This window comes from Balaenoptera physalus (assembly GCF_965194825.1).
Source record: "Balaenoptera physalus genome assembly, chromosome: 15".
Classification (NCBI taxonomy): Eukaryota; Metazoa; Chordata; class Mammalia; order Artiodactyla; family Balaenopteridae; genus Balaenoptera; species Balaenoptera physalus.
In genome coordinates, this window is record NC_138894.1 from 91955415 (window position 1) to 91974719 (window position 19305).

Sequence of the window (19305 nt, forward strand, 5' to 3'; positions counted from 1 at the left end):
TTGCCCTCCTCCTCCCGGCCCCCAGCTTTGTTCCCAACTTCCCCCAGCGCTGGCTCGACGGCGCCCCGCACGTCGCCCGTTCGTCTGGCAGCCAACCCGTTCCCCTTTGTCGTCCACCGTTCCTCCTAGAGAGGGGTGGGCTGGCCGCCGACCTCGGGCGGGGAGGAGGAATAAGGGGATGAGGAGGCGGAGATCTCCCCGCTGGCTGCGGAGAGCGATCCCCGCGAGCCGCCCGCCCACTGTGGCCAGACAGCCCCTCGTCCCCCAGGCCGGGGCCTGGGATGGGGGCGGAGCGCGGCCGGCGCCCTCTGATTGGCTGTGGGCGTCGGGGCGCCGCTCCGCGATTGGGCCGCGGGGCTGTCTGGCGCGAGGGCGCGCGTAGTGGGGAGGGGGCGGCTGGAAGCTGCTGGAAGTCAGGGGGCGGGGCGGGCGCGGGCAATCGGGGGCGCGGGCGGGGACGCGGGGGCGCGGCGGGGACGCGGGGGCGCGGCGGGGGCGCGGGGGCGCGGAAGGAGGGCCGAGCGGGTCACCGCCCCCGGCCCCTCCCCGGCCCCGCCCCGCGCGCTCCGACCGCGGGCGGCCAGGGGGCAGGCGCGCCGGTCGCTTCCCGGTCCTCGGCGTCGCCCGGCTCAGTCGCGGGCGAGCGGCGCGGGCGGCCGGAGCGCCAGGCAGGCCATGGCCACCACCAGCACCACGGGCTCCACCCTGCTGCAGCCCCTCAGCAACGCCGTGCAGCTGCCCATCGACCAGGTACCCGAGGCGGCCCCGCTGGCACCGCGCCCTCGCCGCCCCCTCCGCGGCCGTGTGCCATCCGCGCGGGACCCGGGACCCGGGGCGCGGGCTGGGGCGGGGGCAAAGGGAGGAGGCGACCCGCTTGTTATTGTCCGCCTGGCGCCCGCTGCCCCCCCCCCCCCACACAGCTGCCCACCCAGCCCCCACCCCGCCCGGGCAGCCCGGGGGGGCTCCGGGCACCGACGTGCGCGCGTGCATGCTTGGCCCTGCTCCCTGCCACAGCAGCGCCCGACCCGGGGCGTGCGAGCACCTCGTAGTCGGCGATCGGAGTCCCGAAGCCGGTTCCAGGGCGTGTGGGCACGGGTGTAGACAGTGCGTGGAAAGGCTGTGCTTTGGGGGAGCCGGGGTGTCTGTGCCCTGCGCGCGTGGCACCCGATACTCCACGGGGAAAGGATGGACGTGCCTAGGTGGAGGGTGCGCTGGACACGACGTGTGTGGCGTGGAGGAGGCCAGCTCAGGGGTCGGCGACCGGCTCTTTGGGACAGTTTGCGTGGAAGTGCGGCGTATTCAAGAGAGAGAGGCAACAGTTTGGGGCAAGGCAGGCAGGGGTTAGGAAGAAAAGGCAAAGTGAGTTAATGATCCCAGGGTGTCTAGCGGAGAAAGTGGCAACCTTGTAGATGGAAACACCTCCGCCCCCGCCCCCCCCAAAAAAAGCATTTGACACAGTATAGGGAAGAGTGACATTTAAGTCCTCACTTTGAGTTTGCATGAAGGGCCTAAGGGTTACTGAGATATAAACAGGATTGTGTGGGAAAAGCAGCGCCATTTTTATTCAGAAAAGAAAGTTTGGGAGTATTTGTCAGAGTGACATTTAGGGTAGTTGGTGGGGCAGAGATAATTGCTTTAGCCCCAGGCTAGAGGTAGTGCACTGAAAATTTTGCTTAAAATTATTTCAAGTGGACTTGATCTAGAAGTGTTTGCACTTTCCAAGGGATCCGGGTTCACTGTCCTCCCGAATGTGTTGCTGTCATTGATGTCATCAGGGATTTCATTTATAATACTGGATTCCTCTGTGTCCAGACTCCGTTTCATAGCAGCAAGACGGGAAACGACCCCTGTGTCTAACGTTATGACACTAAGTGCTCTGTGCTTCAGTGTTTTAAAAAGTAAAATAAAAGTATGTTCAATGAGTATAAAAAAATTCTACCTCTGTTCAGATCTGAATTCCTTACTTATAGCTCAGTAATAGCTGTTGGTTCTTAGTAAATACCTATCCCCCATACATCTTGAACTACAGTTATAATGTGAATCTTGTTAACAGATTAAAGTGCCACTAGTGAAATTAATCGCATACTATAAGAAAGTAGTCTTCTCTGTTTATTAATAAACTGATCAGAACTTACGGTTTTTCGTCTTCTCAGCCCTGTGGAGAATTCTCACTTTTCTGAAGTGAAGCCTTTTAGTGTATTACAACCCTCCTTGACTTAAGTAGGTTGCTGCCAGGGTATCAGCAAATGCAGGGTAGGTATCTGTTTAAAAATTGTTTTGCCAATGAGAGCAAGATAGATAGGCCTATAGCTTTTCACTTATTTTAGGGAACAAGATTATGCCCTCTTTCTCCCTCTTTCTCTCTGTTTCATTTTCTCTCTCCCTATCACGATGAAATATTTTCTCTACTGTGCTCATGCCTTCTAATGTATATAATGCCTGTGCCTTTAAAAGTGATTTAATATAATAACCTCATTTAAAAATCTCAGCAATCCAGAGCAAGTTCTTTTTAGTGCTGACATAAGCAGGAGAATCAAGGGAAGGGGACAGGACTTAAAATTTTGACTTTCCTCCTTTATTATCTACAGGTTTTGATTTGGTACCTTGGACACCTTTGTTCTCTTGAGACCATTCTGAATTTGCATAGCCGCTTGTATTTTGGGTTGTTTTCTCTTAGCAAGTCTTAAGACTATTGGATTAATACCACACAAGCCTTAACTTTTTATGATAATAATAAACTGTTTCTCTGAAGCACCAAAGAATTGACTTTTTTGCTGATAAAGCACTTGGAATAACTGAAACTCATTTAGTAAAATTGGATGAATAAGTAGTCACTGAGCCATTATTTTGAAGTTGAGCAAAATAGAAATGAATTTTGGTAATATGTAAATAACTGGGTCCCAGTTGAGAGAAAGCCTAAGAATTAGTTGTAATCAAATAGTGTGATTCAACAGGAAAAAGACAAATCAGGAAATGAAAAGTGTAAAAATATAACTTGTTAGTGTGTTAACTTGGTATGCACTAATTGACAGTGTTTTGAAAATTTAGGAAATTATAAAAGCAGTTATTTGATGTCAGAGGAAGAGAAGGACCTTAGAGCCAGAAAATAGTTAAACTTTTTTACTAGAGTGAGTGTGGAGTTCATGAAATGATAGAAAGTACTGGTATGTATGGAATAGAAGAATGCAGGTTGCAGGGTCAGGTAGGAGAGAAAGGAAGAAATATGTTGCAGTAAAGACCAGGCAAGGAACAGGGACAAAAGATCTTGCCTGCCTTAGGCTCCTGGATTCTTTCATATTTTCTGAGAACTCTGGAGTGACCTTGAGGTAACCGTAGTATTTGTTCAGTAGGTCTTACATTTAAATAAAAATATAAAATCTGGTATTTAGTGAGGTTCGATGATGCTTTAAGACGGGAAGTGTTTAGCATCTGATGTTTCCCCTTTCTAGGCCTTGCATTCCAGGCGACTTTATTTCTAGGGCGGTTAGTTATCATTAAAGGAATATCTGGGGGGATTTGGACTGAGGGAGAGACAAGGGCCAAACGTGCTATCGAGAAGACATCAGGTGTCATTGAACAGAATCGTATTCTTTCTTAGTTGGCTATGTGGTGACTTTTTTAAAAACTCCAACATGAATACCAAACAAGGGAGAATAATTGTGTCCAGATCAACCTATTATTTTTAAGAGGTTTTTTTGTTTTTATTTTTTATCCTGAATATATATGTTCTATTGCATTTGACTTACCTCACTTCTGAGTTATCAGACTGAGGGGCTCTCTAGCCCTCTTCTTCCTCCCTCTCTTTACCCTTCCTTTCCTTTCCGTTGAAACCATTTTTCTTTCCTTATTTCCCTTGATGCTGTAATTACTATGAAATTGGAGTAAGATTCCCTGGTGAGGTGATGTCCAGGATGGCGTACTTGGCCGACAGCCAGTGAGGGAGGAGACTGACCTCGTCGAACAGTCCTGTTTGGGGACATGGTCCTTGTTTTAGAGATGACGTGCTGAACTTTTTGGGGCGGGGAGAGGGGGCAAGAGGGAGACTCGAGATGTTTGGAAAGGTTTGGGGGAGGGAGGAAGAAGGACCAGCTGTTGTAACCAATCCTGCCAAGTCAGGTAATAATGATCACGGGTAACATCTTACAGTTTTCAAACCTCTTCCACATGCGTTATATTATTTTCCTGCGTCCTCACAACACCTTATGACGTCAGATAAAATTAACGTCCTGAAGTGTGTTAGCTTCAGGTACGTATGTACGTATGGTATTAAGCATTTGAGTCAAAGGTCCATTTCAATTTCTCTTCTGAACACGTGGCAAATCATTTTGACAGATCCATGTTTTAGATACAGGTTGCCAGTGTGTTTTTGGAGGACGGGGTGGAGAGGAAGGGCTTTCCCAACACTCAAGTGCTGGTGGTGATGGCTGGAGCGGGGAAAGCCGTGTGTGTACGGGGGGAGAATCCTCGTTTCCTTCTTTTTGGTCATTTCGTTGATTGACGGGTTGCTGTATATTCTCCCCCGCCCCATGCCATGTAAACAACCAATGAAGTGAAATAGTATATTAGGGAAAAGAATAGTTTAGAACATTAACTGCCTTAATCCTCTGACGATTCTGTGCTGTGATGAACCCCATTTTATAGATGAAGAAATAAATGACGTTCTCAGTTTTGAGCCTTTTGAAGATGCTGACTTTTAGGAGAAGAAGGTGAATGGCAACAAAACAAGCAAATCAAAGGTCTATTTTATTTTAAAGTTGCCATTTGAATGCTTTAGGTTTTGGACATAAATATTTAACTCATTTGTCGCTCCTGTCTACTTTTACGCCCGTAATGAGCCTCAGCCTTCATCCTGAGAGCCCTGCCATACTGAGGCAATCTGCTGTGGAAGATTCCTTTTCATCAGGAAAGCATATGGGCCTGAGAATCTTGAATCTGTATTTTGGGCCCTGTCAGTTACCTAATTTTAGAAATGTCACTTTACATAAATGAGTTTCCCCCTGTGTAAAATGTGTGTTGCACTTAGTTTTAAAATCCCATGATTCTGTGTTTGTTTCCTCAAGCTGCCTCAAATTCTTTTTGGACTGAGTTGGAGGGAGTATAAATATGAATTCAGGGGAGGAAAATGGACTAATAAATTTTGAAGTTGAAACCGCCTCTGTGGTTAATCTGAGGCAGTGAGGCAAAGGACCGCGTGCCCTAAACTGTAGTCCGTGTCGGTTTCCCTGTGTCTGTTTCCCTTCATCGGTAGGAAGTAGTCATGCCGTGGTGACGACTGGCTTGGAACCAGATTCTGCCAGCCTTGTGCTTGTTGGCAAATTACTGTATATTTCTTTAAGGCCTAGTTTCCTCACCTATAAAATAAAGATAATAAATAGTAGCTATTTGTAGATTATTGTGGAGATTAAAATACATAATCTATGTAAAGTACCTGGCTTCTAGTATACATCTGCTGCACGTTCCTTCCTTCTTTACAAATTATGAAATATTTGGAATTTGTCTTCTATTTTTCTTTTGGGAAGTTAACATCTGTTCACATATATTCCATTTTAAATCTCTAGGACTTCCTTTTTAGGAAGGGAAATATCAGGCTCAGGTTCAGTCCTATTCCCCACACAGTGATTAAACTAGGATTAAAATCTCGTTTTGAATTTGGAGTCAAAAGTGGTTTTTCTGCTTCCTCACTGTTCAAGAGTTCTTTGTCCCCTGCTTTAAAAATGCTTCCTGTGTTATTACTGCCTGGATAGGTTCAAATAACCCTAGTCTCTGTTTACTGTGGCCCATCAGGGCTGACTTTCCAGGGAAATAATCAAAACAGCTCACACACAGCTTTGCCTGCAGTCGATTTAACAGGTGGGAGTCTACGATGATAGAACTTGGCAAGACTTCTTTAAAATAAAACAAGCTGTAAACAGGGCCCCCAGCAGAGTGATCTTTTAATGATTTTACAAATGACATGGGTCCTGCTTTGGTAAATGTGTAGGGTTTGGAAAAGGGGAGGGATAGCCGATGTGTTGAAAGATAGAATTCGGATTCAGGAGATCTGAATAGGCGGCAATGATGTGCCCCCCTCCTTTGCTTATCAGAACCCTCACTGTTCTTCCAAGCCCGCATCCAGTGTACCTTGCAGATGAATCTTTTCCTGAATCCCATCTGATGTGACTGCTGTTGTATTTGAACCACAGTAGCATTTTGGATTTGGCACTGTTCTGGCATTTATATTCTGCTTAATGTTGTATGTATCCGGCAGGGTTCTGGTAGGAGACAGATTGAACTAGGTAACCAAGGAGACTTTAAGAACCATTTACTAAGATATGGGCAGGTTTAGGGAAATCAGCAAGGAATAGGGTGGTCTCCCAGGACCAGCTCCTCTAGGCCTGGAGGGGCCAGAGGAAGGAAGGGCAGAGCCCTAAGGGGATCAGAACCCCACGAGGGGAGCTGTAGGGGCTCCTGCCAGGAGCAGCTGTGGCCCCCAGTGAGGGACCCATCCAGCCTGCGGTGGGCTTGAGGGAGGGGGTGAGGGGAGATGAATACCCCACTCCCTCCCATCCTCTCTTTCCTGCTGGTGCCTCCTTCAGAGGGCAAGTTGATACTTTGGGGACACAGAGAGTGGGTCTGGAGGCGTGGAAATCCTGTGCAGGACATTGTGATTACTGGTATGTCCTTTACATGAGTGTTACTCATCTCTCTACGTGATGAATACAAATAAAAAACCCTTTGTCAGGCCCTTAAGGCACATCCTTATTCTGTCTCTTTCTTCTCAGTCGCACGTTTTGAAAAAACAGTTGAATCTTGCTAATCTCTGCTCACTCTCACAACCATTATAATCAGGCTTCTGCCTGCCACACTAATAGCCACATCCAGCGGCAAACTGTGTAATACTGATTAGTTACTTCTTGCTTAAACCTCTTCCCAGCTTCCCTGCTGCCCTTTGCAGTGCTTTTTCAAGTGTGGCTGTGAGACCACTTGTATCAAAAATCATGTGGGATTGTCGTTATATATTCCCAGGCTCTACCCAGAGCTACCCAGTGAGGGCCAGGGAACCTACATTTTTAAGCAGGCTCATTCTTACCCACCTTCTCCTACCATCAGAGGTAGAGAGCTACCTGGCCACATTTTTTTAAGGTTCTCCATATTACTAAAAGGTTATCAAAGTGTGACACATTTTTAAAATGTTTGCATTTAACCGACTAACTTGTAATCCCCAAAAGGTCATGCAGTGTAATTGTGCTATTGACAATATAGTCACAATATACGGGAAGAATAAAATTCATAAGTGCACACTAGGCAGTGTGGCCCCCAGTTTTCAGTTGAATGATGTCCTTGTCCCTTTCCAGTCCTGTCATTGTATCTCTAGTGACTGCATGTGTAACCTCATGTGTAGAAAATGTCAGAAGTCTAACTTTGGGGTCCTTCTGGGCTGAGAGGCCTGCCCTGTGAGAGGCCTGCCCCACCCATTCTCAGGCCTGCTCACCTCTGGGAACCCCTGGCCCACAGGAGAGGCCTAGAACCTCCCGAATATGGCTGCCAGCTCCTTTTCTGTTATTCGGGCCCCGCCCCTACTTTGGCCACCCCTCACACACCCACACTCTCTCCCCAGAGGAGCGGGAAATTGCCAGAAGCCCCCATGCACGTGGCAGTGGCCGGGCTGGAAGTGCAGTCCTGGTCTGCTGCCCGAAGGACCTGCAGAACCAGTTAAGTTCCCCTAATACGTTTTCTTATCTTTTAACTCCACGCCTTTGATCAAAGTATTTCCTCTGCCTGGAATCCCCTCCACACTCCTTGGGGTCGGCAAAGCCATATTTTGCGATACTCCGCTAAAGCTTATGCCTCCTGGGTGAAGCTTTTAAAGATCTGCCCCATCCTTTCCAGTCGCGCGTCACTGCCCATGGGGCCACTGTGCGCGTCTAACGCGGGCACAAGCGGTAGGTAAGTACATGCTGCTGCCTGAGGCTGTGGGCATCCCCGGCGGAGCCCCTTCCAGGAGCTGTTTCTCGAATCTCGGCAGCGGTTCTGCAGTGAGGCTGGCGCTGCAGAAGAAGCTCGAAGAGAAGGTAGACAGGTAGTCGTCTTGCTCAACCTCTGTCCTTCGCTCTGGGCTCCCCCAGCCTCTCCTGTGTCTTCCAAGCAAGAGCCCAGCATCGCCTCGATCTGGCTCTTTCAGGAGTGGGGTAAGGGGCACATGTTGGGGGTCTTTGCCCCTTTCCACAGCTGCCTGTCAAGGGTGTGTACCCTCCTCGCTCTCGGAAGTGGTGGTCCGAGAACCCCCGCTGGTTGGCGTGATCTGGTCGCCCTTGTCCTTGTCAGTCGGGGCCTCGGGGGAGTTGCCTCGGCTTTCCCTGCTCTGATGGCACCTGCAGCACGTCATTTTTTTTGCTTACTTCGCGCGCCTCCCTGCCAGGGTGTAAGTTCCTCAGGCACAGGGCCTGTCACTCAGGTTTGCCTCTCTCGCGCTCAGGACCGCCGTGGGCACGAGGGCATCCGGAGTGAGCGGCTCGCGTGGTGAGGAGCACAGACCTGCTAAAGTTCCGCTCATCACTGATTGGCGGGGCGCTCCAGGCACTCACTGCGCTTTCCTAAGCGGCAGGTGCCTGGTCTGCATCCCGGGGCGGGTGAGGCCCCTCCCACAGGGCTGAGGCTGGCATCAGGGGTCCTGCCGGCAGCGGGCCGAGCACGCGGAGCTCAGTCCGTGCTGGGTGTTGCAGCTGCCGGGCTGCTTTTCCGGGGTTTGTGGAGGACACGGTGTGTACGTGCCTCGGGTGCAGCAGGCTTTGCAGTGCCCGTTTGCCGTGATGCGTCCTGCAGGCATTGGCGTGGCCGGCGTGTGCCGGGCAGCGTGCCGGCCGTGCGGGATACAGAGGAGAAGGTGGCTGCGGTTTAATGCAGTGGTTCTCACACTTTTCAAGGCAGCAGCTACCAGAGGGGTTGGCCGGGCGGCCAGGCGGAGGCTCCCGGCCGGGGTGATACCCGTGCCCAGCTTCTGAGCAGCCCTGCGCCAGGGGCTCTCGGGGATCCTTTTCCCGGGGACACTTCACTTTTCCAGCGTCTTTCATTGGCACCTACACCCTCCCCGGCTGGTAGGCTGGTCGCGGGGTCAGGACAGCAGTGGCGTCCCCTCCCTGGATGGGGTGCTGCCTTGTCTCTGGCGCTCCTTTGGCTCCCCAGCTGGCCGAGCTCCGCAGATCGGGGTCAGGTCACTGTGACTCGGCCCCTCCGTGTGGGCACTGCCGTGCTTCCTCCTAGCTGCGCAGCCGCGAGAGTTACGGGGTGCCTCTGCTGTGAGTGTTTACGTAAAGGACTGCACAGTACATCTCCGTGGGTTAGAAGGAAGCTGTGTAAACCTTTCTGGCTGACTTTTATTTTCCTCAGGAGGGTTACTTAAAAGGAGATGTGCAAAGCATTGAAGAATTTTGGAGGAATGTGACTGATGATTCAAAGGAAAATGAAGATAACTGTGAGAGGTACCAGTATCCCCAGCTAACGATTACACTGTCATTACACCGTTGGGTGATAAGGGGTGACTGGAAAGAGAAGCTCTATCAGCATTGTTATCAAGCTATTCAGAAAAAAAAGAAGCCTTCAGAGTGCAGAACTGTCTTTCTCCAGAAAGAACAAAGGGCTGTCCTTACAGCCCTGTGGGGGGCGGCCCTGCAAGAGGGCTCTTTGCCGATATTACCCCTCCACCCCCTTGTCCCCCGGGGAAGCCTGGCTTTTGGCCGGCAGCAGGTGTCATCAAGGGATCCTCCCTGGGCGGCCTGTGTCCCTGTGGAGTGAGGAAGCCAGGGGCCAGCCCAGTTGCCAACTAGATGGACCTCCCTCTTCCGTGAACGTGTGGGCCTCTGACCAGCTTGCCTTGCTCCTGTCTCGGCATCGGACAGAGATGCCACATACTTTCTGTTTTAATCCATAATCCCATAGAAACTTTTTTAGTTTTTAGAGGTTTTCTGTGCCAAACTAGATATCTGTAGAAGGTCAGAGTTGTAGATAATATATACTTTTAGACATATTTAAGTTACTCAGTTACGTGTTATTTTAAAATAAATAGCTCCCAGCTTATACAAACAAAAAATTCTGAATCCTTTCAGTTTCTTTTTGAAGGTAGATTATAGGTAAAACTAAGCATATGAAAGACATTCAGGTGATACCTTGTTAAAACTAGAGAGAGAGGCTCTGCCTTTTTTTTTTTAATGTAATTTTTATTTATTTATTTATTTATTTGGCTGTGTTGGGTCTTCGTCTCTGCGCGAGGGCTTTCTCCAGTTGCGGCGAGCGGGGGCCACTCTTCATCGCGGTGCGTGGGCCTCTCACTATCGCGGCCTCTCCCGTTGAGGAGCACAGGCTCCAGACGCGCAGGCTCAGTAGTTGTGGCTCATGGGCCTAGTTGCTCCGCGGCATGTGGGGTCTTCCCAGACCAGGGCTCGAACCCGTGTCCCCTGCATTGGCAGGCAGACTGTCAACCACTGCGCCACCAGGGAAGCCCGAGGCTCTGCCTTTTGCAAAACCACTAGTTTCAAAACCGCTCGTCCTCTGGGTGCACAATAAATAGTGATTGAGTTCAATGTATCTAATTTAACAACATCAAATTTCAAAGATAAATGTAAAGACTTGCAGTGAAGTTCTCGAAGTTAACTGTATAGAAGGAGACTTGCCTGAGACCAGGATTAAATTTTATGAATAAACCATGGGAGTGTCTGTTTACTGTAAGGTGTTGTTACCCGATGAGGTCATGGCTTAGGTGAAGTAGTTAGTGCCAACATAAATTCCAAATTCACATGTCTAGAGGTTGCCGGGCAAGGAACATGAATGGATATGAATGTGGATGCAGCCATTTTTTGAGATATGGACAGCATGACCATATGGAAATCCCATGCCCAGGCTAAAAGGAAAGCCCCCCCTCACATTTGCTGATGGTTACCAAAGCTGATTTTTCAAGGGAAGCTGGAATTCTGGATTTTTTGGTGAAAATTTGTGATTTTTAAAACTTTGGCTCAAGTTTTCTTAAGTCTTCTGTTTTTTGAGCCCAAACAACATAGCTAGGCCAGATTTAGCTCATTGGCCGTCAGGAAGTAGGTAGCAGTGTCTGTTACAGTTGCTGGCGGTCATTCCAATCTGAGCAGCACTGTGCTCTTCTGAGATGTCGAAGGAACCTTGACAGGCCCGATTATAACCACAGCAGGGCAGTCAGGGCTGCAGAAGCCTTGGGAACCATGTCATGGGATTGTTGAAGATGTAATTCTCGTATTTCATCACTTAGTAATTTCGTCCTTAAACTGGCCAGCAGGATTTCAGGTTAAATTTTGTCTGACTAGTTCTAGTCATTTGGAGAGGGTCACACCTTAGAAATAATCTTGAAAGTTAATATCCCATTAAAGTGGGAAGGTTGGACTTTCACACTGCTATCATTTTGTTCTTTTTGCAGATCCAGTATTTCAATTATTAACTGGCCTAAGTGGTCAAGGCTATATTATGGGTGTGATGTTAAAAAAAAATGTCTAGCTAGTAGAGAATAAAGTCTCATGGAAAGGTCTTGATTGCCCAATAAGCCCCTACCAATTTTTCAGGTTTTTAAAGTGTACGTTGAATTTTGGCCAGCATATTTTATCTCGTGATAACTGTTCAGGCTTTGGAGTTTAAGTTTAATCTACAGTGCGTTTCACTGCAAGTGTTAGGGTGCCTTTTCTAATACTGGGACTGGCACAGCTGTTCATGTTAGCTGCTTACCAAGGATAGAAGTCACGAAGATTTTTGGTGTCTGCATAGAGCCGAGGACAAGGTAGAAGTACCCTTTGGCTGGTATTTAGTATCTTTGGGGATGGCTAAGTGTCCTCAGTCTAAGATTATCATCCTTCTATGCGGTCCCTGTAGCTTTCATGTAGTATGAGACTAGTTACGTCTTCTCCTTTTGTTCTTGGAAAATATTTTAAAAGCCGCATAGTAAAGGAAAATCTTGGTATATTTGGCATCACAACATTGAGCTTCAGCCTTCCGTTAGATTTGAATGGAAATTCTGATAAACTAGTCAAAATCAAAGAACAGAATTTTTGGGTATTGTCGGTATTGTTGGGTATTTGTTACACTTTTCCATATGGATTGGAAGAATTCATTTCTAAAGAGTTCGAGTTCTTTTTTAAGGTATAGGGAATATAAATTAATGGGGAAATAACTATGCTGTTCCAAGTAGGTTTTTGGCACAGGCTCAGTTTTAGCACATAGGACCATGAAATGATTGATGCAGTAACTTTGTTAGGAATGTGGCATTTGGTAGGAAACATGTGAGTCGATTTAGAAAAAAAATCCTGCTCGGAATATTAAACACAGAAGGATGTTGGGACCATTTCAGCAAAGACAAAATAGATTAGAATAGTGCCAGAAGGCTGGTCTTGGATTGTTTTCCTTTTTGTATTGATTTTATTGAAAGCAGGAACCTCTGGAAAATAATGAAAATATTAAATTGCTTTTGCCCATTTTGTCCCTAACTCCAGATTTGGTAAATGCACCTTTCAGCTCTTGTAAAATGAAGGAGAATATCAGTACAGACCAGCGCCCTGGCTAGGCTAGCACCGTGGGTAGCAAGGAGATAAGCTATCTTTACGTTGGACAGTAAACAGTGAGCAGCAGGGCAAGGTACAGCAAGGGAAAACCAAATGTGTATTAGTATAAGTTATATATCAGGGAGGATGGACTGGATCAGAATTAAGAGCCTTCTCTCACACTGGCACCCCAGGAAACGAGGTAGTAGCAGTGCCGAAGACAGACCTTTGACAAATTGGCATCATTCTGAGAATCGTAGAGTTGGAAAGTTTTAGTCTATAGTGAGTGTTGTTACTTTCAGAACATTTTTGTAAAAGGAAGTTGCTGGCTTATTGGTATCATTTTAGATATTACGAATTACCATGTTGGCAGTAAAGATGGAAAAGGGTAAGTAGGTATTGTTGTTCATCGAGCACCTGGTATAGGCCAGGGGTTTTCTAGGCCCTGGAGAGATGCAGAGATGAGTGAGAGCTGGTCTGGCTCCTGAGCTTCTAGTCCAGACGGAAGAGAAGGACTGACGCATCTGCACAGCATGCAAAGGTGTGTCAGAAGAGAGATGCTGGGCTTAGCTTGGATAAAGCTGCTGCAGGGAGCCCCACCAATAAGTCAGGGCCTTTAAAGGTAATAGACTACTTGTGTTCTCACGTAAGTTTTGATGTAAATGGTCCAGATTGGTGGATAGTTCCACTTCTCCTGGTCCTCCAGAGACCAGTGTTCCTTCCAGCACACTGTTCTGCTACCTGGGGCCTCATCGCCTGATTGCAGTTGAGGCTGGTTTGTCGAGGGCAGTGGCCCTTAAGCGTGAGGTTGCATGAGCATCCCCTGTGACACTGGTTAAAACACAGGTTGCTGGGCCCTATGACCAGAGTTTCTGATTCAGTTAAGTCCGAGTTTGCAAGTGTGACAGGGTCCCAGGTGACGTTACTGCTGCTGGTCTGGCAGCCAGACCTTGAGAACTTAGGGGGTTCAGTCCTCCAGCAGACAAGGGGGGAAAGAACCCCTGTGGCTGCAGGTGTGGGCCAGAAGTGGCACATGCGTGTTACTTTGACCGTCCTTCCTTTTGCCAGAGCTCTGTCACATGGCCACAGGTCACAGCAAGGATGTGGGTGGGGTGAGGGCTAGTAAATGTGGCTCGTCTGTAGGAGGGCAGGGCAGGCTCCACCATGCTGGCATCTTCTAGGGAAAAACAGCTGTAACTCGGGCTTGGATTGGTCAGGGCAAGGTAATGTCTGAGCCAGAATCTTGAAGGATAAATTTTCCTGGCATCCCAGAGCAGAAGTGCCACTTGTAGTTAAGGAAGCAAGGAAAGCGGAAAGCAGGGCAGGCTGGCCCCTTGAATAAGTATTGATTGATGGCCAGGCTTTTTGTGAGGCTTCGAGCTGCAGAGACTAGAGGGGAGATGGGCAGGGTCTGATGCAGCTGATTAAAAAGCAAACAGGTTTCGTGTGTTAAGAGTCTAGCAGTTAAGACCGTGGGTTCAGGAATCAGCTTAGATTTGAGCTGTGGTTCTGTGTGAGTGGCTTGAACCTTGCTTTATCTGCATTGCTGAGCCTCGTGGGTAGGAAGCACTCTGTAAATGTCAGCGATCATGGTCATCGCACCTTTGGTGTGAACTGCTCGTGTGAAACGAAATCCTCATGGGAGTCTCTGGTGAATGGCCTTCTGGCTTCTGTGTGAACACATCTGTGCTGGAGAGCTTGCTCCCTTCGCTAGGGCAGCCAAGGCCATTTCTGGGTAGCTGTCATGGTTAGAATGTTTGTCATCTTGGTGCTTACAGACTTTCTGGAACAATCCGGAAGTGGTCTGAATAAGCCCACTTCTTCATGGTCACCTTTTGGATTGTTGGGGACATTCCGTCTGTCTTCACATGGTTGGCTTATGAACAAGTACACTTTAGTAAATTAGGTATTGCTCCCCCTAAATCTTCTACTTTGGAAATGCAGAGGCTCATGAGTGAACGTTTCTAGCTGTTCTGGGATGGGTAGCCCTGCACCTGAAAGTCTGGTTTCCAAGGGTTGCCCTCTTTAGAGCATTGCATACTTGTTTGAAGATTTATTGCTTTTTGCCTCTATTATTTGCTAGTGTGTACTAAAAATAAAAATTGCTGATTTGGTAATAGGCATGTTCTTTGAGACAGTGATATTTGAGACACTGATAGAAACCACTAGGCGTACCCCGAATACCACTTCTTTTTTTTTTTTTTTTTTTAAATATTTATTTATTTATTTATGGCTGTGTTGTGTCTTCGTTTCTGTGCGAGGGCTTTCTCTAGTTGTGGCAAGCGGGGGCCACTCTTCATCACGGTGCGCGGGCCTCTCACCATCGTGGCCTCTCTTGTTGCGGAGCACAGGCTCCAGACGCGCAGGCTCAGTAGCTGTGGCTCACGGGCCTAGTCGCTCCGCGGCATGTGGGATCTTCCCAGACCAGGGCTCGAACCCGTGTCCCCTGCATTGGCAGGCAGAATCTCAACCACTGCGCCACCAGGGAAGCCCCCGAATACCACTTCTTTAGGCTCGGTGGACTCCTGGTACTCATGGTTTATTGTGTTCAGGCGTGAGAAAGAGAGCATCACTGAAGAACGTGGATGAAATGCTGGAAATGTGTTATCTAAGGTTGCCTTGAAATAGGGTTCCCTCAAATCACAATTTTGGTCAAATGTCTGATGGCTGAGTGTTAAAATCAGTAGTGAGTTAAAGCTGAATATTATCCAGACAAATCTCAAAAATTTCTTTGTCTTCCACTCCTGAAAATGGTTGATGGTGTCCTGTAATCATTTCTGCAAACAGTTGTTTCTTTGTAGATTCAAAACAATAGGAATTCTCTTCTTAAAACATTCTTTTTTTTTTTTAACATCTTTATTGGAGTATAATATAATTGCTTTACAATGGTGTGTTTACAATGGTGTTTGCTGTATAACAAAGTGAATCAGCTATATGTATACATATATCCCCGTATCTCCTCCCTCTTGTGTCTCCCTCCCACCCTCCCTATCCCACCCCTCTAGGTGGTCACAAAGCACCCAGCTGATCTCCCTGTGCTATGCAGCTGCTTCCCACTAGCTATCTGTTTTACATTTGGTAGTGTATATAAGTCCATGCCACTCTCTCACTTCGTCCCAGCTTACCCTGCCCCCTCCCCGTGTCCTCAAGTCCATTCTCTACGTCTGCGTCTTTGTCTTTATTCCTGTCCTGCCCCTAGCTTCTTCAGAACCATTTTTTTTTCTTAGATTCCATATATATGTTAGCGTACGGTATTTGTTTTTCTCTTTAAAACATTCTTATGAAGACTACTGATCTCAGGATTAATTAGTCAGAATAAAACATGTTTTGGGAACCCCAATTCTCTTTAATACTTTCCTTTTTTTCCATACTCCTTATATATTTTTATTACATATGTATGATTCATTATGGATATTATTGTGTGTGAGTTTAGCATTCTTTCTCCTTGTGAAATTGAGATGGCAGAGCTAATTATTCTGCTTTTAATTCATTGGCATAAGATGTATAGAATTCCCAAATAGAGCTTTTTCATTAAAAAAGGTCAGTTTTTCATGATTTAAAACTAAATAACTAAAAATCGAATACGGTTCTTAAAGATTATTTTGTTTTATGTTAGTACACTAAACAATTTTATAAGTATAATATAATTATAAAATGCTATAATCTCCTATTGACTTATAAAAAATTTTATAAAAATTTTCCTCAGTGAATATAATGTTCTTCCTAAAGCTGTCATATAAATGAACCCTTTCTCAACTCTCACATTAACTCATTTGCTTTCCTGTTAATTGTTTCATACTCATCAGTTATAACAGCATTTTACTCTCATGATAACAAGCACATATTCATATTTTAACTGATAGAATATTAATATATAGGCACACAAGATGATTTCACACCAATTTAAATGTAAATTCTTATCTATATATATATATTTGAAAGTTAATATTCATTTATGAACAATAGATATGAATGACATGCACTGTTTATATTACTGGTGTTATTTTGCTGATCAGAAATGACAGTAGGATTAAAGACCTAAATGTAAGACTGGAAACCATTAAAATCCTAGAAGAAAACATAAGCAGAACACTCTTTGACATAAATCGTCATAATCTTTTTTTGGATCTGTCTCTGAAGGCAAAGTAAACAAATGCAAAAATAAACAAATGGGACCTAATTAAACTTAAAAGCTTTTGCACAGCAAGGGAAACTATTGACAAAACAAAAAGATAACCTACTGAATGGGAGAAAATATTTGCAAGTGATATGACAAATAAGGGATTAGTATCCAAAATATATAAACAGCTCATATAGCTCAATATTAAAAAACCAAAAACCCAATTAAAAAATGAGCAGAAGACCTGAATAGACATTTTTCCAAAGACAACATATAGATGGCCAACAGCCACATGAAAAGATGCTCAAGATCGCTAATCACCAGAGAAATGCAAGTCAAAACCACAGTGTTATCACCTCACACCTGTCAGAATGGCCATCATCAAAAAGACCACAAATAACAAATGTTGGTGAGGATGTGGAGAAAAGGGAACCCTCCTACACTGTTGGTGGGAATGTAAATTGGTGCAGCCACTGTGGAGAACAGTATGGTGGTTCCTCAAAAAACTAAAAATAGAACTACCATGTGACTCAGCACTTGCACTCCTGGGTATATATCTGAAGAAAACAGAAACACTAATTTGAAAAGATACGTGCACCCCAACGTTCATAGCAGCATTATGTACAGCAGTGACGATATGGAAGCAACCTAAGTGTCCATCAACAGATGAATGAATAAAGAAGAGGATATATATGTGTGTGTTTGTGTGTGTATACAGGAATGAAATTTTGCCATTTGCAACAATATGGATAGACCTGGAGGGTATTATGCTTGGTGGAATAAGTCTAACAGAGAAAGACAAATGCTGTATGTTATCACCTATATGTGGAATCTGAAAAATGAAAGGAATGAATAAAAAGAAATTTACAGATCTAGAGAACAGACTAGTGGTTACCAGTCTGGAGAGGGAAACAGGGAGGGGCAGGATAGGGATAGGGGATTAAGAGGTACAAACTACTATGTATAAAATGAATAATCTACAAGGATATATTGTACAGCATAGGGAATATAGCCAATATTTTATAATAACTTTAAATGGAGTATAATCTATAAGAATATTGAATCACTATGTTGTATACCTGAAAGTAATGTAATATTGTAAGTCAACTGTACTTCAATTAAAAAAAAAAAGAAATGATAGATTAGTCTATCTCAAGTGATAAAATTGAGATAAGTGTGAAATTCAAGGATGCTAGATAGAAAGGACCAGGAAAAAGGCATTAGGCCTTTTTGTCCTTTTACAGGCCAAGATCCAGAGCAAAGCAAAATTGTGGATTTGGGCTGAATAACAGGGTGAAACCAAACTTTAGTTCATCTATAACTTGAAAAGTTGGCAAAATTAGGGGTTTTTTTTTGTTTTCTTTTTTGCTCATTGGGAGCTGATCCTTCTCTTATAACATGTAGATGTGTTTGACATTTGTGCATTTCCAATTTCGTGTGTTTTCACTAATGTATTTTGTATCCTAATAGGGAACTGAATATAGTTTGTGTGTTTTCTATCTGATTTTAAAAGTAATATATATTCATTGTATAAAATTTATAAAACACAGAAAGGTATAAGATGAAAATTTAAAAATCACTCATTGTTCTTCACCTTTTGCTACCTTTCTTTTTAGTGTGTGTATATTTAAACAAAATTGCCTGCATACTGAATGTAAGATTTTTGTAACCTTTTGTTTTTACGTAACACTTTGTGAGTCACTTCCAATTTTATTCAATTGATTTTCAAAACCAATATAATGTTCCATCATTTGGATATAGTTAATTATTAATTATTAACTAGTTAACTATTAATTAAATAGTTAATTATTCCCCTGTTGTGTACAATTTTTTGCTATCATGATATTGCAGTAAATTTCTTTATATATTCGTTTGGTGCATATCTGTTTATTTCCTTAGGAAAAGAAGTTTCCTGAGTCTGAAACAATGTGCAGAATCACTGGTTTTGAAACAATTATTAGAACTTTTGCTTTTGCTTTTAATTTATTACAGTTTATTTTCTCCTTTAATATTTTAGGTTGTTTTCACTTTTTATTTCTTCATACTTGCACCCTTTAGAAGTTACATTGCCTTGTTCTTCAGTACTTGAATGTTTTATGAGTCAGAAAGTTACCGGAACTCCCCAGCTTGGGTGGTGTCAGCTCTGGTCCAGTGGCTGTGCTTTCCCCACTGCCTTTACCAAGTGCTGAAAGGATTGAGATTATGCCTTAGAGGCGTGGCCTCCTTTTCTCCCTTGCCTCTGGGCGTCTTCTGCTCTGTTTCTGTGTCTGTTTACTAGGTTATTTCCCCCACTAGACAGATCTTCCTTCTCTCCATTGCTGGTGCCCTCCCTCTGCAGGCATTTGTCAGATGTTTACATTGCATACAAGTTTATGATGATTACATTTCTAATTTTTAGAGAAATGACATTACATTCATTTTAAGACTCCGAACCATCTGGAAGTCTACCAGCAGGATTTATGCTCAACCTATTCAGAGCATTTGCTCACCAGTTCTCCTTGCAGGCTTGGCTCCCATTCCAGTTGGTTTAGTGTTGAGAGAGTTAGACTCACCATGAAGAGGAACCATACCACTGGCGGGTCGGCTGGTACTGTTAGGGATGCTGGAGACTGGTGTCTGCCGCCTGCACACCTTGCTGGTGCCGTCTGCCTGCCTCGT

At 45.4% G+C, this 19305-nt stretch overlaps 1 protein-coding gene across 3 annotated transcripts in view; it reads left to right on the forward strand.

The window, feature by feature from the left end:
• The first annotated feature begins 467 nt into the window (after positions 1 to 467).
• Positions 468 to 19305, forward strand: part of MBOAT2 (membrane bound glycerophospholipid O-acyltransferase 2) — a 117039-nt gene continuing 98201 nt past the window's right edge. The window contains exon 1 of one of the 3 annotated variants that reach the window (XM_082425853.1): positions 468 to 750. In XM_082425853.1, the coding sequence (XP_082281979.1) occupies positions 676 to 750 (75 nt within the window). In that variant the 5' untranslated portion in view covers positions 468 to 675. The remainder of the gene's footprint in view (positions 751 to 19305) is intronic. The other 2 variants (XM_082425852.1, XM_082425855.1) reach the window with 2 other exon arrangements.